At 40.5% G+C, this 24,238-nt stretch overlaps 1 protein-coding gene across 1 annotated transcript in view; it reads right to left on the bottom strand.

The window, feature by feature from the left end:
* Positions 1 to 22,463, bottom strand: part of col25a1 (collagen type XXV alpha 1 chain) — a 232,752-nt gene extending 210,289 nt beyond the window's left edge. The window contains 2 exon segments of the mRNA XM_084711919.1: positions 21,221 to 21,290; positions 21,753 to 22,463. Coding sequence (XP_084568045.1) covers positions 21,221 to 21,290; positions 21,753 to 22,043 — 361 coding nt within the window. The 5' untranslated portion in view covers positions 22,044 to 22,463.
* Between the last annotated feature and the right edge of the window lie 1,775 nt (positions 22,464 to 24,238).

Here is a 24,238-nt window from a genome sequence, read left to right as displayed (position 1 = left end):
TTGCTAATGTAATAGTCTGCAGTGTGACAGCCTCTGCTCTGCACAGCGCTCTCATCCAGCAGCACAGTAAACACCCACACACGGGCCATGAGTGAGCTGAGCTGGGTGAGGAGTGAGAGATAAACAGTCTGCAGTATTAGACTCCTTGCACTCTTTACGCGGTGAATTAAGGATTTAATTTGGCAAAACCAGAGCTGGTGATTGTTGGAAGAGTGGACAGACTAAAGATGGTTTTGGTGAGTGTTACGTGTTTTTCTGTCGAGTTTGAATGAAGTGGATTTTCCGAGGATTTAACGAGCCAATTAAGCTCGTCTTAGTTCAGTAAAAGAGAGAAACTTGAAGATATACGGTTGTATTTCTCCTTTTAAGAGGAAAATAAGTGGGAGAGTATTTAATTTCTTGACACTTTGTAAGTTTGTTTTGTTTATTGGACATAGTGAAAGTACACAGCATGCATAACAGTGAATTCGCGGCTTATGCACATATCCCAGCTGAGGCAGGAGGCAGTGGGAGGAGGGACGAAGATATCGCCAGTCACCGATTGATGGCCTGACAATGGTTGTTTGGAAAATTTTGGAAAATTTTTTACATATCGCCCAACTCTAATATGCATATTCACTTAAGACTGATACCACTTTAATGTCTGTATGTTAAATAAGAAGAAACTGCAGAAACACTGTGGTGCAACATGGAAGAGGACTACGGCCCTCTGTAGATATAAACGGCTTATTCTGTGGTAACAAAAACAGTGACTTATTTTCAGTTGATTATACACTAATGAAACCATACTCATTCTGCCAATAGATCCCTGTAAATCTTACACGCTGCACCTTTAAAATGAAGGTCAGATATAAGCAATTTATTTCGTTGACATCTGCAGTATGGTTTGCTTGCGGCGCTGTCAGTATGATGGCTTTTATGCAAGCAGCCAAAAGTATTTTAAAGAGAAATTCATCCTGTGCCATAAATGTGTCCTGGGTTATATCCACTGCATAATGTACAATCAACTTCTCTTCCAAATATTTTCATTATCTCTTTAGCAATCCCTTGCCAAAATAAAATTAAAGGGATAAACCTTGAATATATTTAAGCAGTCGGCCAAATTTTACCCCACTACCTCCTGCATTGGTTTTCTCCCTAACAGCCCCTTTATATAAATGTAAACTTTGGAATAAAAAGCATAACACCAAGAGAAATATAGAATAAAAGAATACATAAATTCTTTCCTTTTCCAGACATGTCAGATTGAACTTTGTTTTAAGTTGAAGACAAATTATACATCTTAATTTGACTGGTCTGACACCAGATCTGGCGAGGCATTAGCAGTCCTGGTGCGAATGAGGGAAGTCGTTTCTCCACTTCCTCTCGTGTTGACTTTGGCTAGCGCACGCTAATCTGAGAACAGGCCGGAGGGCAGCAGTCTACCTGGAGCAGAGTGTCAGCGGAGTATAAAGACAGAAATGTAGTTCGAATCCATTTTTCTTCTCTTATAATCCCTCAAATGTTGCCCCTTTGGATTTGAAACACGTCTTAGCCTCTCACCCTGTGCACTCCCTCTCAGTGTGCTATTCTTACAAGCCAGCATGTAACCACAAATACAACATTCCTAAAGAACTGTAAGATATTGAATCACTAATGTCCATCCACCTCACTGTGTATAATGACTGAATATACACAATCTATGCAGTGTATTCAGTAAAGCCTGCTAGCACAAACAGTATGCCCAGTGCAGCAGGGCAGTTGTGCAACATAAAACTGCGCAGCTCTGACCTCTGTCAGCACGGCGCCCTGCCTCAGGCGGCACCTCTCAGAGGTGGCTTCATATCCTGCCCACTGGTTTTGTCTTGCTTTGCCACCACCAGAATAAACACGACCAAGAGGCCACAACCACATACGTCAGTGAGGCCAACACTTCATGGTACTGAAGATTAAAGCCTCTGGAAACTCAGCTCAAAATTTAAAAAAGATGCATATATGATATTAAAGTTGACTGCCTCAATAAAGAGGTTCTGCACACATAATCTTTTTTTTTTTTTTTTGAGCTATAAAAATAATAATTACTGCACTGTGATGTAACACCAATGCTGGTGTTAGTTTTGACATTTCTTCATAAATTTATGGCTCAAAACAACACGCACTGTTGCAAATCATGGCCAAGACTCTACGTCATGAAATCCATATGTAAAAAAGCAGTTCAACACCCTCCCATCAGAGCTGGGTGGCCAAACTCCCACAGAAATGTGCAACTGCAAACACACACACACTGGAGTGAGCAGCCTCTCTGAGCCGCTAGCATTAGCTCAGCTAGCTACAACACAGGTACAACACAGAAACTGTTTCCAAAAAAATAGTCACAAATGTGCCTCTAGTGACTGTCAAAGCTCCAGGGAGAGAGACGTTGTTGCATCTGTTTCATGGGATGTGGATTTGTATTATAAATGTTTCATGGAATTAGTTGGGTCATTTTCATAAATATTAGCATAAACATGCCCAACAGAGTGCTGCAGGAATGAGTCCTAAAAAATTAGTTAGCATATTAGCACTACTGGGTCCCTTGTCTTGTGTTTTTTTGGTTGCTTGGCTGAAATAAGGATTGAGGTCATTTTCATGTTTTGTTCTAAATCCTGACAGACATTTGTAAATACCCCCCTCGTGAGTTTAGGGTTAGGGTTCATCACGCCAAACACCGTTCTCTTAGTGGTGGAGACATTGAGCCACAGGACTATTGTGCAGTTTACAGCCTAACATAAGCTTTTTACTTGTGACTGCGCTACACTTCAAAAACCATAAAAGTGGTGGTTATTTGTAAAGATTACCTCACAGAATATGTAAGTATCATAAATCTTTGGTCACCACAGAGCTCATTTTTTGTGCCAATGCAAAATCTAATTGAAAAATCTCATTGGCTTTTTGTAGAGGGACCCAGAGCGAGACCAACCTTCGAGCTGGCCTAAAAATGCATCATCCCTTCAGCACTTTATTCAAACCCACTATCAGGAAAGTCTACAAAAACTTGAGATGACAACATTTCAAATTTGGATTAAAACTAATTTCTAATACTTTTAGAAGCTCTAATATGTACATAAGATCCTAAATTACATAGTTAGGAGGCTATTGTGGATTTGGTTTTCCAGTGGCTTCCAGTTCCAGAGTTTCAGTCATCTTAGTGTATTCCCTCTATGAAGAAAAGCCAGGGGGATTTTTCAGTACTCTCATTTTCCTTAATATCCACTCTATATCAATTGTAACTTCATTAATTTCATTCAACTAAGCAGCATTTTCCTCAACTGCAACTGGATCTAGGGCTAGCAAGCTGTAGATTTATGGGCATGACATTCACAAGCAAGAGTCTCTTACCTCCTGTGGGACTCAGTGCAACTGATTTAAACCAAAGAAACATTGAGTTATGTCGTGTTATTCCCTGTTCTCGCTCAGACGAAACCTACACCCTCGTATTATTGGGACCTGACATTTGCAGCAACGCAGACGCTTTGCCAGCTCCTGCCAGCTGACCTCCACCACCTCAAAAAGCGACTCCAAGTTCATAGGTGGGATAGCCAATAGTGCATGAATAACTGCTTTAAGAATAACAAGTACACGATCAAGTCTATGTTACACTGGGGATGTGACTGTAGACCCGCGCGTGTGCAAGACTTTCCCTCTCATTTATTATATTAAATGAGAGGAAAAAGCATGTCGAAGCTGACAGCGAATGCACGCCGCAGCCGAAATCCAATAGTCAATTTGGGTGTCATTATGAAATGTTCTGTATTGCTTAAATTGATGTTACGCATGCATTTGGCACCCTGGGAAAGATAAACTAATCTGGTCACCATCTCACCCTGGGCACCAAAATGACCGTGGCAAGTTCAAACTACTGGCATGTCATGTCACGTTTAATCAGCTCAAATGTACGTCATGTAAAGTCATGTCTCTTCTCCATAATTTTTTCCTTTGGCTATTTAAAAGGCCTCTACAGTGGCAGCCGAGGCAGGGAGAATGCTGGGGAGCTAATTTGTTTTGAAGGTCAAGGGCACAGTGATGGATCCCTACTCATCTTTTGCTGTTTAGCACCGAGAAAGAGATAATCCCTACCTGGAGCACCTCGAATCAGTCACGCTGACAACCTGTATATCTGCTAAGAAGGAAAGATCACCCACTACCTTCTTCTTTTTCTTTTTTTTTAACAATAGCAATAACCTTGACTACTCCAACTTAAGTCAATCACCCAGCGGTGCGGTGTCTTTGCAAAAAAGACTGTCAGTCAATTTCCCCACCGACTCTCATTACAGTTTGGAGGGACTCAGTGTGTTTGACTATTTTAAAGGGATCGTTCAGTTTATTTGATGTGGGGTTGTATAAGGTAGATCAATAGCCTACTCCCAGTGTGAAGATGCAGACAGGAGCACCAGCACACAAGCCAAGCAATGTACCGCTGTGGACGAAATCAACAACAAAAAGTATTTTAGCCCCTGAAAAAGAAGGTCCAACTAAAAGAAATCAATATCAGTTTAAGTGTATGCTTTATTTAGGATGTTTTGGAAAGTACTTTGCCATCAGGACGCCTTTGCTGGCGGGAAACTCTCATTATATAGGCCAAATACTGCTCTCTCCACACAAACCATACTCCACTGGCAAAATCAGTAATTTCACCTCACAGAACACAGGAGTTGCTGCTCTACCGTTGCCTCGATCTGTTAGTTTGTTTGTCTTATTACGTAACGTAAGCGATTTAAAAAGATAACACAAACTAACTAACAGACCAAGGCAGTGGGAGACCAGTAAGTCCTGTGTCCTGTGAGGCAAAATTACTGATTTTCCCTGTGGAGTTTGGTTTGGTTGGGAGAGAGTGGTATTTGGCTTATACAGCTGTGGTTTCCCATCAGAAAAGGCTGCCTCACAGCAAGTTAAAGTGGTGAAAATATCCTAAAGATGGCATACATCTAGTTTGGTGATGCTGTAAAGTAGCAGTAAAAGCTGATGAATATCTGTGACATGACTGACATGTTCATGGACGAGGTAATATCAAAGTTTAATTCATGTAACATTTAGTCACGTGTGCTTTCATCACTCTCTGACACATCCAACACATCCCGTGCACCGTTACCTTGATTAAATTACAGATTTCTCTGAGTTTAACCATTGTTAGAACCATTTGGGATATGTAAGAACACAACAAAAAAAAAAAATAACATATGTGTAGCGGGGTTTTTTTGGCATTTTAATGCAGAAATGTTACATTTATCTTTAAACTGATATATATTCTTTTTAGGCCACAGCAGCTCATTTATTAGCTTCTGTGCTGCCACTCCTGCCAACCACCATCTACTGAGCACCTCATACAACCCTACATCAAATAATCTGGGCTATTCCTTAAATCTGCTGCAGTTTTGCACAATGAACATAAACGCCATTTCATTTGCACAATACACAGACCCCTGGAAAGCAGTGAACACACTTGGAGGCGTACTTAGGAGACAATAAACATTTACAGTGCGCTAAAGATTTAAGGAGAAGGGATGGCTCCAATTAAGCAGACTTTGCTCTTTGCACAATTTATCTTCCCGTATCAACAGGTGTCACAGAGGGCAAACTTTCTATAAATCACAATCTGAAGTGCCACTGCATCAGTTTATGTACGTTAAAGAAAGCTACAAATAGAGAGCATAGCATACCTACAATAGAAAATCAAAAATACTTGCACGCTATGGTATATTTCAACACTTCCAGGCAGGTATTTGCATAGAATTTCCAGCATGTGTTGAACTTATCCGGTACATGCTCTACCTGAAGCACCCTGCAGCTCACACAGCAGGTGGTAAGTAGTTCACCGTTCTGTGCGAAATAAATGCCACTGCAGGCTCAGGCCCACATCACGACGCCTGTCAGTCTCGCTGAGAGGTGAACTTTGTATTGCAGTAACAAAGTACAGTAGGAGAATCTCAGGAGACGTGAAGCTGCTTGAGATAGTAGCGTGGCTCATGGGAGGTGGCTCATTAACCTGGATCCAGACTCGCAGCTTTGCAGGACGTCATGTTGACTGAGGCAAAAAGGTTATTGGATGTAGGACACTGATTGTAATGCTCGTGTTGCAGAGTATTATCACCATTACAAGAGTTTAATTTGACAGATGCTTACATTGTTTGCTATGCAGACAGACAGACCTTTAAAGGAATGTAGGGTTCAGGGTTTTGCTCAAGGACATTTTGTCATGTGGACCCCATGATAAATGGATGGCCTGCTGTACCAGCTGCAGGCCCCTGCCCCTGAAGCCTTCACAAACAGCGTCACCACTGCTTTTATGAGCTATAACCTAAATTTAAAGTTCCTGTGAAGTCAAAATCAATATTTAAGTGGTTTAATCACATATGCATTGCACTATACATCACTGTCTTTTGCTGAAAAGCGATTAAAAACTGTTGACCATATTTGCATCTAATGCAACATTTTCTCATTTATGACGCAGCAGAGCATAGACAGAGAATACATTCATTCACTGACGCGGACTGGAGTGTTTCTGGGGGCTGTGGCTCACTTTACAAAAACAACTTTATTCACTGATTTGGGAGAAACTGGATCAAATTATGTGGAAAATATATTTTAAGTTTCCCCTCTGATATCCTTCAGCTGCTCAGTTTCAACTTTGCAATTTAATTATAGAGTTTCCTGATGGACAGATAGCTTTAGCTTACTTGTTGCTAAAGCAGCTAACTGAGGAGGCTGTTTTAGTCCAGGTCTGGTCCTGAAGAGTCAGTTAATATGACCGCTCTCCTTAATACAGCCATTGAATGCCACAGCTGCATAGCGAGGGGGCGTAACCTACATTCAGCATTTTTAGCTACTCTAAATGCAAACCAACGCCCGTGAAAAGTCTCTCCGAGCTGCTTGTTTTTACAGGAAACATGAAAGCACTTAGCTAACTGCTTCATAGGAACTTTAAGGTTGAACCTTTATCAGCCAAGCAGCAAATCTGACAAAGAGACATGGTGCACAAACCTCTAAAACTTCTCACAAAAAGTACACTGGAGCAGATGTTGTGTATTTTCACATAAAAGCTCAGATAAAATCCATGGAAAAACAAGTATTCTGTACATTACCACAGTAGGGAATTTGGGTCATTTCCAAAAGAAAAATATAATATATTAATATAAATTTTTGCATTTATATAAGTACTAGAAAGTAGAACACTTTAAAGTCAACTTTTGTGTTTGTGCATCATTTGCATGTTACATTCAGCATAAATGATCATTATACTTTCATGTTTGCAAAGAAAATGTATAAAATATGCATGAGGTATTCTGATTTACAATCTCATAACATTTCCACTCAGTACGCCCGATTCATTAAAACATAACAGACACCAGCGCATGACTGCACACAAACAGCTCATCAACCTCTGAGTGCAGAGCAGCATGAATCCAGATGAATGGCATTATCGACTGAGATAATCTTTCTTCAGCACTGTGTGCTGGAACAGGGGGAATAAACACCCTTACCTTTAAATCATTAGTCGCAAATCTTGTGTCTAGTTTTTTGTATCAACACTGAGTACACACATTTACTTGAATTTAGCATAATGACTTTTTACTGGTTCAGTTGACCATTTACTAATCCCCACTTCCCTTAGTTACTGTTGCTATGCCTAAGCTTTTTTTTCTTATTTAGCACTGCACATGTATCACTTACAACATTAATGGTGGCAAATTCACCACTAAAAATTCATTGTCAGTTTTGATACAATGAATATTTCATTAGAGTAGACTTGACCAAAATTTAAACTTAAATAAAACACTAATGAAGAAAAATAACACACAATACCCCTGTCAAAACCACAGCGAAAGGAAAAACAAAGAACATTTTGGTCTCTTTTTATAGCTTCAATACCCTTGATAGTATAATTAATGGATATTGTATTGTTTTAAGGATGTCATATCGAAAACAATATATTCCTTGGAATATATTGGAAGTAATGCTAGGGAGACGGAAGTTAGCTAGTAAGCTAAATCTTGCATCTTTTCTGTTTTCTGATGCAAGTCTATTTTGGGTGTGTTCCCTGATGTAAATAAAATTTAATACACTTAACTTAGTTACTATGTAGCCTACATTAGAATGCTAAACTAGTAAGTCGAGCATGCTAACACAGTCACAGCTTACAAATATCTATTTTTCACAATGCTAATAGTCCTGTGCTTTTTTATTTGTTAAGGTTAAAAGACTAAAAGAGGACAAAACCCTCTAAAACCTTGAAATATTGAATATCACAAAGCTTGACAGGCCTGCCGTGCCTAGTTACGGTTGCTAGGCTGTAATTATACAATCACTGTGTGCAGAAAAGGTTCAGCAAACAGCTAATTATTTCATAAATTTGGATCACTTACTTCCACTTTTACCATACCAGTGCATGCCAAATCTTACAGAACCATAATATAATTGCCACTTATCAGAGCGATGACAGTTCTCATAATTCAAAACTGGGCCACAAAATAACAGCAATGAAGTACGCAGACAAGCGCAGTTCATATCATCATGCCACAGTGTCCCAAACAAGAACCTCCCTCTAAGACTAGAAATTAGACAAACCTATTTTCAGGCAGCCACACAGAGCATCAGCGCCGTTTATCAAGCTGTCGAAAATTACAATTTAACCAGCCGTCTAGCCTGCTCGGACCATATCAAATGACCGCTCAATTAAATTAAAGTGCATAGGGTTGCCTGTCTCACCGCTGGGTTTTCCAGGCCTTAACTGTGGCTTACACAGCTGTTTCTACCCTCTTCTTCATCAGATACGAGGGGAGGGGCCCCTGTCTGTGCTGCGACCAGACCATGAGGCAACTCGATGCATATCAATCCATCTTTACTGAGAAAGACGCACTAGATGAATGCACATGGTTCACAGGTATGTTAAACTGGCAAACTGCCACTTTCCCAGGGCGCTATATTGTTTGCTTGAGTCGTATTATTTAATTGCATGTTCTAGATTAATTGCATGCTAACAGGGAAAGAAAAAAAAGTATATTGAGGGGGAAAATACTCTTGCATAAGCTTTAATTAGAAAACCGCGCTCTACACCATTTTTAACATCACAGCTTGTTGAGAAAATTGAGAATGAATGGCTTCAATACATATATTTCATGCCTTCTCCCTCTCTTAATTTAGAAAATTAAATTAACCAAACCACAATATCTTCAAAAACCTTTGCCACTGGTAATAGATCGAGTTACTAAATCTACAGCGAGGGACTGCAGGGTGTCACGCACGGCTGCATGTCTCTGTGGCGCTGCTGTCTCTGCATACATGCGTAGATGAGCGGGATCATCCGCCAGAGTGCCTATTTTGTGATGCAGTTGTGTCCACGGGTGTGCGACAGCGTGTTTGTGAGTGCACATGGGCTCAAGTGTTTGCTCGGTGTGTTTATGACCCCCTCAGATCTGCAGCATTACTCATATTTCATGTCACATTTAGCACAAGCTTGGAGGAGGAAGAGCCGGCTGGCAGAGGGCAAGTCCCCTGGTGAGCGGTGGCAAGGGGGAGGAGGGTGGGGGGGCATCGAACAAGCCGACGAGATCTCAAGCAAGACATTCTTGTACCTTAAACTGGACACGGAAGTGGGGAAAAACAAGAGGGTCCCCTTAACTGACAAACACACTGGACGTCTCATGGCGTTCGGCCCAGCGGACAAGAAACACCGGCAGTCTGATCCAACCGTTTGGACCATTTTCAACCTCTCGGTGGCGCCCCAGGGGAGTCTGGGAGCATGCAACATCTGGCCAGCCGCTGGGCAAACCCTGCTTGCCGCCATCACTTTTTCCACTTTGAGAAATCGCCTGAATCCCTGCTGTCTTTGGATAGCTTGAAGGATTGCTTGCTTGTTTTTGCTGAGACTAAAGGGTTTCAAAATTGAAAAGAGGGCACTCCAAAATGTTAGTTCTAATAAATGTTGTGCAACGACCGTAAATAAATGTTCTGAAAGGATTACTGCCAATGATGCGTTGGGTGTAGATTGCTATAGCTTGCTTTAAACCCTGGATATTAAAGCAAAACAAAAACAAATGCCATTTCACTTGTGTTAGGGACTGTGCAAAAATTATTTGAGTGATCAAAAACAGGGAAGCAGATTATAGTTTTTGTATCAGGAAAAAAATGCGTGACTACAACATTTTTTCACCTCAGTCTATGTACTTCAATTTTTTGGATCAATCTTAGTATCTCACCCCTGTGAGCACCAGACATCCTGCAGTCCTTATGAGGCAGTTCAAGCATGTTTAAAGCCCCTCTTCACTATAATTTTTGTTTTTGCTGCAATTTATATTTTATTTAAACCTTCCCTTGTGAGGTTCTCTATATAAAAAGAGTTTAAATAGTCATATCAATACATTTAGTTTCATGTTTTCTACGTAACAAGAGTGCATTTTGACATATGCAGAGGAACGAAACGTGGATGTTAAATGTGATTTGTGATTAAACATTATCTCTAGCAAAGACTGTCGTTTTTTTGTAACCAACACAGGCTAGAGCTGGTGCTCAGTCCCACACATTCAGTGCAGCAGTGACATCTGTTCATTTAGAAGCTCATGGGTCAGAAATAGAGGGTGGGATATTTAGTAAATTTGCTGTAAAATGGATAATTGTTTATTATCACTTCTAATGTGAGTATTGATGGCGTAAATTTTGAAAATGTACTGAATGTTCTATTAAAATAACTGTTTAAACTGACAAACATCATCTAAATTTGTTTTGCCTTGTTATTAAATGGACAATAATTCCACTCTCTCTCACATTAACTCAATAAGGACAAACAGTTTTAGACATTGTGAAGTAGTGTAGGATCATGGGAGTTGTTAAATTCATTGTTAAACAACCACCATATAAAAAACTCTCTGACATGACTCAGGCAAAAGTTTTAATCATGTTATATTTAGTCATATTTGCAACTACGACTTAAACTACACTTGAATCTTTGAGTTTCAGACACCCTCAAGAAAATTCAAAATTTCTGACGGTGAGATGTGAACATCATTATTTTTTGACATACAAATTCTGGAGAGTTTCTAACTCAAAGCTTATCTAAAGGAGAAAAGTAAATTATCTCAACAAAAGATTATAAGTTGGTAAAACCTTTTCAAAGTTTGACTGTTTGAGTTGGGCTCAAAACTCAATAACGAATTGAGGAAAGTTGTCTTAAAGCTTGCATTTTTTCACCCTTTCTTGGTTTTACAGTGATGGCAACTCACAACTGTCTAGAAAAGGTTATCAGGAAACACACAGTTACCTTGAATAAATGATGGATTTCAATGTGTTTGAAGAGTGAGGGTTGGGGAAGGGAAATATTTGAATGTTCACAGCTCAAAAAATATATAACATACTGTATGTTTAACATTTTAATGCTGAAATGGTGTATACTGTAGCTTTAATCATTAAATTGTACAATTTTTTTTCTGGAATATCACTTTAAGATATTGGGGGGAGAATATTGTTTTGTTTTAAGGAGAGGGTCAAATGAAAATGTTAACACTTTGGGAGGATCTTGTGTTTTTAAAACGCACTCCAATAATTTTCATACAGTCCCTTGCTGGATTAGAAAATGACAAATGACTTGGTGTCAAGGTAAGCTGTTTTTGGACTGAAAAAGTGAACACAACATGGAACAGCCCTAAGCTCATGCTGCCCTCAAGTCTGTGGACTTGCAGTAAATGATGCATGCACACAAATAAAATAAACAGACTCAGCCAACGCCATACATGCATTGTTTTCAAAATTAAAGACATCTTGTCAGGGATGCCCACGAATGGTGGCAAGACCATATTAACCATAGTTTGCATGTCAGGCACACGCTGGTAAAATTATAGCTTCCTGCCATGGCACATCCCAATGCCTTTTTTTTTTTTTGCACACCAGCCTGTTTTATTTGTAGTGCCTGTTCTTATTAGGCTGATGGAGTACAGAGCAACAGCATCTGTGGCCCTCACCCCCTATCCTCCATGCCTGCTAGGGCTGAGAGGCCTGGGGCACAAAGCCACAGGCGGTGGGGAGTGAGGGGGGCGGGAGAGCATGCGGGGAGCGCCTCAGGGGTTCCTAGTTCTCTTTGCCTGTCTGGAGCCCAGAATTTCCATGAGACGGGTGAACGCTGGCATCATCGTGCTTTAGTTGGTGATTTGAAATTGATGACAGACACTGGAAAATCAGTCTTACATTCAAAAGGAATGAAATAAGAATTGTTTCATGGAGACAGGCACTTGGGGCTAAATTGCATTCTAAATCAGAGAGCATGTATAATGTAGTTTGCATTTGACATTTTGCGAGCATCCTGCCAATAATGGTTCAAAAACACAAAATACTGAGTACATATCAAAAGTTTAATCTGGAGACCTTTAATAAGACAAGCTGCTAAAATAAACAGAATATATTAAAGGTGCCCTGTGGAGGTTTTATGTAATTAAACAAAAGTTATATTTACATTCAAAGTAACTCACCAGAACTCATTGTGTGTATCCTTTTAGTCTCACAAACTTGTTGCATGCTTGCAACAGCTAGCAGGAAACACATCGTTACCTTGACTTCTCTGATTTCTCTGCGTGTGAACATTGTTAGAAACATCTAGGATAATTTGAGCAGACAACTCAATATAACATATGTTTAGCTAGTTTTTAGACATTTTTAATGCATGATTTTTCTGTGTATTATATCAAAATTTCAAGCCTCTTTCACTTGTGAATATGTCATGATACGGACGCTAGATACTCCCAAACTGGCTGTATCATCGACACTTTAAGTCTATCAACACTTGCACCGGTGTTTTTAGGTATTTTAAATTATTTAATTCTTTACATCCATGTTTACCAGCTAGTGTTGTTTTCTTCCCTGCTTTTGTTGGTACATTTCAGTCTATCTTACAAGTCTTGACACACCACCTGTAGGCTGATCTAATGTGAAACCACTGGAGAGAATGTGTGTATTAAGTCACCAGGTGTCCAAATAAAAAGCCCCATAGTGCTATTTGAGGTACGCAGAAAAACATAAAATGTTTCAGTGGCCATTTCAGTCACAGAAAAATCACCATACTGAACAGTGGACCAGCTGTTCCACATGGGTGTCACATTAGAAAAGGCCCCCCTTGTCTATTAGAGTCTCTTTGAATATTGGCGGGTCAGGGATGAGTATGTGGGCTCGTGGAAGGAAGGCCGAACTTAAGCCATCACAAAGGAGACTTCAGTGGGAGGATGACCGCAACCTTCAATCTCGTGTCAGAGGGCACCCAGAGGATAAAGCGTCGAGTCTGTGAGCCGTCTTTTGTGGAGGATTTGCCACCCACCTCTCACAGAGGAGCAGTGGATCCCGGGAGAAGGAGCATCAAAAGGAACCAACAGCAGCAAACCCCACCTCCTGCGCTGGAGGTTACAGGGAAATCCAAGGAGGGGTAATGTTGTATAACCACCACCACCAAAAGGTCCCTCATAGGTGCAGAAACTCAAGATACTTGAGCCTGCAAATGTAATTCTTATTAATTCTTTCATTCAGTATTTAAAATAACAAATTTGCCTCCAAGCAGGATAAAGTGAAAGGATCTACATGAGGAAACTGGAGGAGTGCAGTCAAGAGTGCAGACCTCCACCAGGCAACAAATAGTGGTGGGGGTCCTCAAAACTGTTGCACACATGGCACCACACTCATACCTGTCCCCCCCTAAACAATGACAGGTAGGAACTAATTAGCTCTTAGACAAGAGGGACATGAAGAAGAAACATCAATACTACACATGTAAATGTTAAATTAAAATACTAGTTAAAATGATGTAAATGATAATGAAATAATTATCATATATAACACCATTTATAATAATGAACTTAATTCTGCAAGTTCATGATAATGTTGTGAAATTATGGTCCAGTGACCAGTATCACATTCAGTTTTTCAGGTTTATAACAAATGAAATTTAATGAAAATCTGTCCAGAATTAAGCCAACTGCAGTCCATTTTGCAGTGAAGTCTGCATCTCTCATTTGTTTATTAGCAGACCTTGAATGCTCCATGGTAACTGTGCAGATGCTAGAGCTGGGTATCACTCCCCACTACCAAATTACAATACCAGTGCCCTTAAAGTGATACAGATACCAACTCTGTACTCTATTCAATACCATTTTTACACAGCTCAGCTGTCCATCCTTTATTAGGTGCTTCATCATGTTCGTCATATTCAGGTTTTTTCCTGAAATATCACCTCCCCAGTTTATGCATTTATTTTCATCAGACGCCACAGGTCTCTCTGGTAGACGCATAGCGTATTAATCTTGTATCTTGCCTAACTTCAGTGGATCATAAGATATCAGGTGTGGAATTAATCTGCAAAACCTCAGATTTAAGATGAAATGAAACTTTTCTATGGATGTCGGTTTGTGAACGGCAAAAAAGGCCAAAATTATGCCTGCGACAGATTGGGTAAACCATGTTTTTAGCCTAGCAGTTGTTGATGATTTACTGCCCTTGTTAAGAGGAGCGAGGAGTCTGCAGTTGTCATCATAGAGGTTATGTATAGGGTTTATAGGGGTCCTTCTTTTTTTATTTTTCAAAAATTGTCTCTACAACCTAAAGGGGTCCTTGAACATACAATCATATTTGCACCTAAAAAAAATTTCAGGCTGACAGGTCCAGCAGTATGCCAGATTAGCTGCAGACAAGCTCCAGTGCTGTCGGTCACTCACACATGCACGCACAAGAACAACTGCATGAGGACACAACAATAAAATAGATACGCTGCCTCAGACCTTCCCTCAAACATCACACCTGAGTCCATACATAGAGGACCAAGAAAAGTTTTAATGCACAGCAGCACATTCAAAAGAAAAAACATTCCACTGTAATAAAACAATTTGGGTGACACTGATTGACGAGGAGCTGATGCACAACAAAGTATCTCGGGGCATAAAACTACACCAGAATAACTTTGCTCCACCTTTAAAACGGTTTGAATTTCATTGTCCAACTTTACGCTCTGATGACGCAGAAAGAGCAATGAATCCGAAAGGGAAACATTAATTTTATTACAAAACACAGCCTATTTTTGGAGCAAATGCATGTCAAATAAAAAAAAAAAAGGAGACAATTATTTTATTCAACTGTGGGGTGTGCCTTTATGTTGTGGTGATGGAAACCCCTTCATTTAACTCCAAGTAGTAACCGAAGCAGCAGCCAAGGCAGGATCTCCAAGCTTCCTACTTTATAATTCCACACAAAATGACGATTGAGGATCACCGCCAGGAAATGTTCAAGGACACGTGAGACGAACCATTAGGCATGAGCATTTTCTGTTCCCCTCCATTCGTTTGGCCCCGTCTTCATCCTCCCAGCCTGAGGTACTTCAATCTCCAGCGGAGTGCTGTTGTGACATCGCTCATATAAAAATCATGTCATCTCCTGTCCATTCAGAGTGTCCCCTCAGGTTAATGTATAGTAAAAGGAGGAAAAGTGTGCCACCCTTTCAAACCCCACAGTCATTACGAGCGCTTTCAGCTGGCAAGCCTCATCATCTCCCATAAAAACTGCTGTGTCAAAGGTATAAAGAGACCATCTGTGCTATTTCCAGCATCCTGCCCTTTAGAATAAACCTCGTGTGAGAATTGAGAATTAGGGCAAATGCACCACTTCTTATAATTCATCATGATAAATCACGTCATGTTGCAATTTATTGGGACTGATGTAAAATCTGAGCTGAATGAGTCTAGCTTTTCATGCATAAAACGACTCCTGCAAGATGTTATTCACTGCGTGGAGTACATTATCCTCGTGATTTACATGTAGATACCCTGTCAAGCAATTTGGCAGCAATCAAAATCATAATTGCCCATTCACCGTTGCCTCCAGGCGAGGCTTCCCAGGCTCCGGCTTTCGTCTGCGGCCTGCCTCGCTCACAAAGGCCGCCTAACCTGACTCACCTAACCAGAAGCATCTGGTCTCAGTGGCTACCTGGAAGTCTGCTTAGCTTTACCTAGCACTCAGTAATTACATGGCCATTAGGGCACCTCCCAGCACCAAACCACACAGAGGGCGAAATTCAAAAGCTGTCAGTGATTAATTACCAGTTGCCCACTGAGTTGAGGATATCTGAGGGGATTGGCACAAGTGTAATTGTATCAGGCCACTGGGATTACACACTTTGTGAGGCGGAAAAGGGGGAGTGTAACCCAGCTTGGCCGACAGGAGTTGAAAAGGAGTGATGGGTTGAGAGTTTTGTGAGCTGTGTGTGTAGTTTTGATTCTCCTTAACTGATTCATATCTAGACTTGAGAAGTCGAACCAAGCCAAACAGATATAGCTGCATCTGCTTCTGGTTTTATTTTGAAATCTTCAGATATAACAGCCAGCCGATGTGACCTCCCGCTGCCCCTTTGCCCTTGACAAGCAGTGACGGGTGTTTAGTGGGAAAAAACAAGCACATTACAAGTTGTTCGTTTCTGTTTTCTCAAGAGCACTTTGGCCGGCGTTTAGCTGCCAGGCTTTTTGAAGCGTTAACTCAAGAAATGCAGCAGAATGGGAAAAGGGGATGTAAGGGGTGGGGTGGAGGGGTGTTGAGGCGTATGAGTGAGTAAACAGGGAAAGAGCAAAGCACCAGTGCTTGCTGACTGCACATTTTATTATAGTCCCATTAAACAACAGGCCCTGCTAGGAATGCAGATCTCAGGGGAGGAGAAGGTACGCGAAAAGATGAAAATGAAAACTGCCCGCCAATGCTGAAACAATTATTAGGAGCCACGCTTCACAGTGTGCCACACTGAGTGGGTGTGACTTCCGAGACTTCAAACCAACTTTGCTTTTCCCCCCACAGACCCAAGACTATTTACACCAATTGTATGGTGCAAAAACTGTTTGTCAAACGGAGCAGTTGGCTTCAACATGAAAATGGTGCGGTGTCCCTTCTTAAAGGAGTATTCCTCCAATTTAGCATTGCACTTTTACTATATAACATAGACATGACATGCGCTTAACAGTGGAGGAAAAAAGTATCAAAATCGATTTAATTTTGTTATGCTAGTAGCATCTAATGTAGCCTCGAGCTGCTAGCCTCAGGTAGAGATTAGGAGCAGTAGGCAGGCTTCTTTCTAACTTTCTAAGTTTGCAGGTAATTGCTCATAAACCTAAGTACTGGACAAAGTTAATTTTTTACCTGATGATGGTGCTGGATGAAAAGTTAAGCCAGGGGGATCTTTAAAGTTGCTACCATTTTCCATATCTGTAACTTAGTTTTGTTGAGACTCTGAAGCTTGAAACAAAGTTAGCTTGATAGCTATACTGAGGAAGATAAGCTGAGAAAACAATAGCGCAATAACAACGGCACAATTGAAATCAACACTCGCATGGCATCGTCCGTCAACATCCTGGTGATACAAGCAGCAGATGAGCAAGTCTGCTGCATTACTTCTTTGACAACTGTGAACGTCTGTACAAAATCTCACGGCCATCCATCCAATAGCTGTTGAGCTATTTTCGCCTGGACCCAAGTGGTTGACCGCTCGACGGACACTGCCATCCCTAGAGCCACGCCTACTGCGGCTAAGAACAATCTCAGGTTCAGACCCGATCACGGCCAAAGTGTGAAAATGCTTTTAGCCGCTCAGACGCTAATAACTGAGTGCTAAATGACAGCGATCCCAGACACTGTTTGGATGACAAATGGCACCATAAAAAAAAAATCCACCTTCATTAAGCAAGAATTACATCAGCATGAATAAAATATGCTTTAAGTTCACAACAGACTTTCTTTGATAAAGACGGCACAAACTTCCACTGATTCAGAAGCAACCTATAAAACATCCTGAAGCTATGGACCATTGCTCTGTCTTTGCAACCACTCCATCTTCTTTGACAGCAATAAAGTGAAGACTGTGAAAAGCACATTACGGCCCTCCCCTCAAAGGGAAAAAAAAGCCACATCTGAGCCAGAGGCTGTCTCCTAGACAGAAGAGAGGATAAATATTGAGTGAACCCATTCAGCATTCATACGGTACAAAGATATTTGGCCTGAAGAAGCCCACTCAAAAGCATTAGCAAAGTTGCATGTGTAATATACTTACACAGCATGAATGTTCCTATATCAGACTACACATTCTATAGGCTACTGATGATATATGTGTTTTTTATGGAACTATAGTTCAAAAACTACGGGATAAGTACAAGACATGAAAAAAAAACTGAATCAAATTTGGGAATGCCAAGAGTTCCACGATCAAGGTCGGTGCCGCCTCGGTTTCAGCGTCGTCGCGCTTCATTTGATGTGAAATGTTTTCATTGTTTTATTTCTGCCCTTTACAGAAATGTTGTGGGAGAAAATAAATAGCAGACATATGATAGGGATTGAGAACAGAGAGCAGCGTGATTTTGAGAGTCTCATTATGGTTAATACTTCCAGTACTTCAGGCTCAGTAATTCAGACGTTCCCACTCAGCAGATGAGTCACTCGCAATTGATAAACCACTTTATTTAGGATTATTGCTTTCACCAGCCTTGTTTCTTCTTTCACTTATGTCTCATTATGACAGATGAAATAATAATTTGATGTATGGATCTCGTCAAGGGGGAGTCTGTTCGTTTGATGGAGAGGTCAGAGGTCAGGGACAACAACAGAACTGTCCCTGGTTTTCATAAGGATTCAACATCTTTCCCAAGGACACTTCCGTCCTGCAGCGCAGATGTTTTCGGACACCTGGACCGTCCATCCACAAGACTACTCTGCACATCATCACAGTCGGGACTTTTCCAGAGAGGTCACTTGCAGTATGTTCACACTTATTGTATCACACTCCCACCCGGATTTGATCTCTCTTCGTCAAACTTTCAAAAAACTGTCAAAGCTTGTCAGTGTCCTGCAGCATGGCGTCCATCTACTGCAGTGGTTCAGCAGTTAAGTCCACCAGAAACAAACATAAGGTCCACATATGCCTCACTGAGAACACTTGGAAGCGTTACTAACATGTACAGTGACATGTTATTTACAAAGGCAAGATATCACACTTCATTCTGACATCAAGGACTCCTTTTATCCACACTGAGAAGGACTGAGGAACCTTTTTGACAAACCTTTGCTATTCTGAAAACTGACGATCATCAGCGACCTTGTAGACTTTTCATAAGAAAGAAAGCACAAAATGTTTCGAGCAAACGCTTCAAATGTACGTCTGATGGAATCCTAAAGAAATTCAAATCACTCTCCTATGAAAACCTGTATCTCCAAAATGTCAGCTTTTTATGTGCTCAGAAAAACAACTTTGTAGAAACGCTCTTTTCAGATAATGCAGTGGTTTTCTATGTTTTTTATTTAGCTTAAGAAATAGGATACATTTACCACAATCCTTCTGTTTATCTGTAAAGTGTAACTATTCTCAAACCACGACCAAAACCACAATACAAAAGTCCACAGTCTTGAATTGTGATTCCCATCCTATATTCCATATTCTGGCATACTTTACCCCTAAGATGGGTAGAATGTACTCACTAATATTCAGATAAGTTATCTTATGTAGACTGGTTGCATTTTCCTTAGCAAGGTTTATTTCTGTTGACTTAGTTAATTTATGCAAAGTTAATTTATAAAGTTTATAAAGTAAAATATGTAAGTTCTGCTACTAGGGGTCTCTCTCACATTAAACTAATCACAAACAAGGTAGTTTGATGATGCCTTGAAGAAGCATGGGATCATGGAAGTTGTTTTTCTCACTTCTAAAAAACAAAAACACCATAGCTGATGAAAATCTGTCTGGCGTGACTTGGGTGGAAATCATGTCATGTTATCAATTCTCTGTGTTTTGCATTTGGGATATTCTAAGTACACAACTCAACAAAATATATATTATATGTCAAGCTTAGACATTTTAATGACAAAATGTTAAATAGTATAGCTTTAATCTACCATCATGGTGCTCTTTAGTTTTCTTAACATTCAATTCGTAGTTGAGGTAATGAAATCCATAAATTATTCCCATATTTTTTTCTAATTCAACTCCTCCCAAGCCCCCAAAAAGCAAGCAAACAAACAAAAAAAAGGAGGAGGAATTAAATGAACCGTGACACAAAAATTAAGGTCTGAGCTGAGTCATGGATTTGGAGAATCGTTCCACCCCTGTTTATCTGACTAATTTAATATCATCAAAATTGGAGAGCCATGGTTTTCGTTCACCAGAGACAATATGCTGTTCCTTTGAACTACACCAGAATGATTAGAAGTCTCTTCGAATAAAATAAGCAGAGATTCAAGACTTTTATCGGTTGTCTAAAACCCACAACAGAGGGAAAACATCCTTTATGAACTCACTGAATTTTCTAACTGCACAGCAATGTGAGACTTTACATTAGACGCAGGAATTTCTCATCCACATTGTCTGAAAACATCACACCACATTTTTTCCATCTCATCCAATCATTCAGAAGCAGCACTGACCATTTTCTCCCACTGATGCACGATAGCAGATGCCATCATGAAACTCAGACTAAGAAAAGTCAGACTAAATGTGCAGTGTTCCCTCCAACATCCTGGAGCAACATCTCCAACACTGCTGCACTGACTAACCCAACCTTGACTCCATCCCAGAATGCTCAGAATGCCGACCCACGCTGGAGGAATAAATGTTTCCATCTACTGGCAGGAAATGTGAATTTCAGGAGGATTTTCTTCCCCTCCAAAGTGGACAAGCGAGCAGGAGGAGGCAACATCACAAGTCAAACAACCTCTCAGCACCTCTATGTATAGACCTCTGTTAAATACCTCTCTTTCTGTTAAGTGTAATGGCCAGTCAGCTGTCTGCATCCTTCACAGCGGACTATCAGCGCCATCCAGGCAAACTGTCATGTGTCATCGGTCTCAATGAAAGAAAATAAGCTCCCATTCATTCTTACAACAACCAAGGAAACTTAACATTGCATCGCTCTGTGCTACAGACTTTGGTTTCAGTTTTATTGAAACTTATGGGAGGTGCAATGTCAAAAATACTGTTTGGAAACCAACAACAAATAAACAAACTCTGCACTTCTTCATCAAAAGTCATCCAACGTAGACATGTTGGGTTTTACTGTTCATGCATCTCCCATAAGCTTCAACAGAACTCGCACCAATCATACCACAGAACGCTGCCTTCCATCTTTTGTAGTTTCACACCATCACAAACAGGCTTCAGATCCAGTGTCTCACACACGCCAGCAGACAACCACAGGGAGAATGCACAGGGGAGAAGTAGTCCTACCTGGAGGGCAGTTGCATTCAGGTGCTGCTTGTCTGGCAGTCCGGATCTTGACCAAATTTTCATAGGAGCGCTGAAATATATGAGAAGAGTGTCATTTTCATTCATTTTTGCATGATTCTTTGAATAAAATCTAAGGTTTGGAGATTTTTCTGTATGGCTGTTCAGTTTAGGCAATTCAGTAATATATTATTGAATAAACTGGTAACTATTTTAATTCAAAATTCTCTGATTTCAGCTTCTTAAATGTGAATATTTTCTGTTTTCTTTACTCCTCTGTGACAGTAAACTGAATGTCTTTGGGTTGAGGACAAAACAAGATATTTGAGTACGTCATGTTGGACTTTGGTGAACACTGATTGACATTTTATATCATTTTATGGACCGAACAGCTAATCAATTAATCAAGAAAACAGTCGACAGATTAATTGACAGGGAAAATAATCGCAAATTGCAGCCCTAAGGGAATCAAAACAAACAAACAAACAAACAAACAAAAAAAAAAAAAACTCAAGGAGAACAAGTGCAAGTTTACCTGAGAGAGCAGCTCATCCACTCTTTGTTCAATCAATGAATTCAAATCATCCATGGAGTAGCCAGGGGCGCGGATAAAGGTGTGCTCGCCATTCCCACTCTCCAAATCCACCACCCGGCTCATGATATCAGCTGTGTTGACGCTCAGGAGGATGCAGAAGGCGATGGACGCCACCGAGCATAAAGACGAGATTATGTTCAGCGCGGTCGTGCGATAATATTGTCGCTTCTGAGTCGCTTTCTCCATCTTCTCCACGCACTTGGATGCTCCTCTTGCCTCCGCGATCTCCATTTAACTACAACTACTACACGCGTTGTTGGGAGCAAACTGCATCTGGCGCGGAGTCACGAATTTATGGCACACTGATGTCTGAGTGTGAGAGTGTGTATGTGAGTGTGTGTGTGTGTGTGTGTGTGTGTGAGTGAGTGAGTGAGTGAGTGTGTGTGCCTGCGACGCGGCGTTCACGTCCAGCAGTGACAGATAGATGAGTGGAGCCCCAGCAGCCAAGTAGCGAGTGTCTGACGGCGCGTTGTGGCTCCTGCAAACTTGTTGCACCGAGCCGTGCACAGTAGTGGTGCTGCTGCCGCGGAGGAAATTTGCTCTTATGCACAATAAATTCAAAAGAGAGGCTGGGGAAATAGAAGGCAGCAAAGCAGCGCGCATGTAGTGGAGACAGACAGCAGCGTTACCGCTCGGAGCTTTTCCACGGTGCAGGGCAGGCAGGCATGCTCCCCCTCATTACGGCAACAACACGCCTCCAATCTGCCTTGACTGATTAACATAATTTATTGACCCGCTCCTTTTTGAGCTCCTGCAGTCGACTACAATCGCCATTAGTCGACACGAAGTGCAGTTTTATTGAATTCCTGTCAGATCTCCAAAGGAACGCTGCGTAAAGACGCAATTATGGTTTCATTTTATTAGAAGTACCGCTCCCTGTAAGGGGTCTGCAAGGCATAAAACACGTTTAAGATAATAAATCACCCGTGGAATTATTATGTTGTGTAAACTTTAAGAATTCCATTCTCTGCAGCCAATGTATTGCAACGTTAAACTGTTTTGGGCCATGGCGCTGCGTAAAAACGCACGAAACCCTCAAAAGTGCTCTTCTTGAGGCAAAAGTTCTCTGTTTTTTTTCCCCTCAGCTAAAAACCCCTTACAAGATAATAAACTTACCATGTATGTCTCTCGGAATAATCTGACGTTGGGTCTTTTCTTCAACTTCTGCTTCCTTATGTGAAAGAGAAACACAAACAAAATGTATCAGAAAGATATGAAACGTATTAAAACTAGTCGCACCATGTCAGAGAGTGTGTTTCACTCTTCGTGCATAAATAAAATACATGCAAATTCTTGTTGTTTTAAATAATATACATTAAAAAGAACAATAACAGGTCTAGCCTAGGACTTAGGCCTATGAAACAGAGGAAATAAGTAGTGATTGCTGAAAGTCTAATCATAAGTTAAATGCAGGATATAATGAAGCTTTTCGTACAAATGTAGAAAATAACATAATAAAATCATCATCATTTAATGACGGAATCTGAAAACTTTTCATGGACCCCCTGGCAGAGTGCCACAGACCCCTCAGGGTCCCCAGACCCCTATTTGAGAACCACTGTCCTAACGTTTGCAGGGTTCCTCCATCTCTTCCAAAATCAAATTCAAGCACTTTTCAAGCAATTTCAAGGTGTTTTTTTAAGCTTATCCAGCACTTTACAGCTGAGACATTTAATGATGAATTCACTCCCTTTTCACTTCACATCAGATGCTACTGATTCTCATTTTATCCTAACAAAGGACCCCTTACAAGATAGAAAATACACAGAGGACCTCCCTCATGGGTTGTATTTCGCCATAATAACCTGCTCACTGTACATTATCACTTACATATTTATTAAGAATTATAGGGTTGTTAGATTAGAATGTAATCTATGAACTATTTTAAAGTTTTTTTTTTGTTTGTTTGTTTTTTTAACTGGATGAAACTGAAAATCTTTCACAACACCTCCCCAGCAGAGTGCTACAGACCCCTGGGGGTCCCCAGACCTCTATTTGAAAACCAATGCTATAAATTAAGTACCATTTTTTAAGTAGCATTCTACAGAAGGAGAAAAGAAAGAAAATTAAATTAAAAGAAAATACAACAAAATTTCATGTTTGTCACCAGTCTGTAAGTAGACTTAGCATCCTATATGGCCTGTCTGAGCCGATACCTGACTTATTTTATTTCTTTATCTAAAGCTGAGCTGTTCAGTCAGGTGGTGATTTTTTTGAAAGTAATGCAACAAATTACAATTTCAATTAGTTTTATTCAAAGCTTTAGCTTTTTTTTTTCATACATTAAAAACAAGAATTCCCAGCGCCTGTACAAACCCTTGGTTTGGGTGGATAAATGCACTCCAAACTGCCCAAATGTGAGAAAAGAGCACATCTTATTGATTGATTGTGTTCAATAGACTTCATGTGGAGAGAAGAGAGACAGA

The sequence above is a fragment of the Lutjanus erythropterus genome, chromosome 23, assembly GCF_056507025.1.
Source record: "Lutjanus erythropterus isolate fLutEry1 chromosome 23, fLutEry1.hap2, whole genome shotgun sequence".
NCBI lineage: Eukaryota > Metazoa > Chordata > Actinopteri > Lutjaniformes > Lutjanidae > Lutjanus > Lutjanus erythropterus.
Note: the sequence above shows the minus strand (reverse complement) of the source record. Positions and strands in the feature narration are given on the sequence as shown.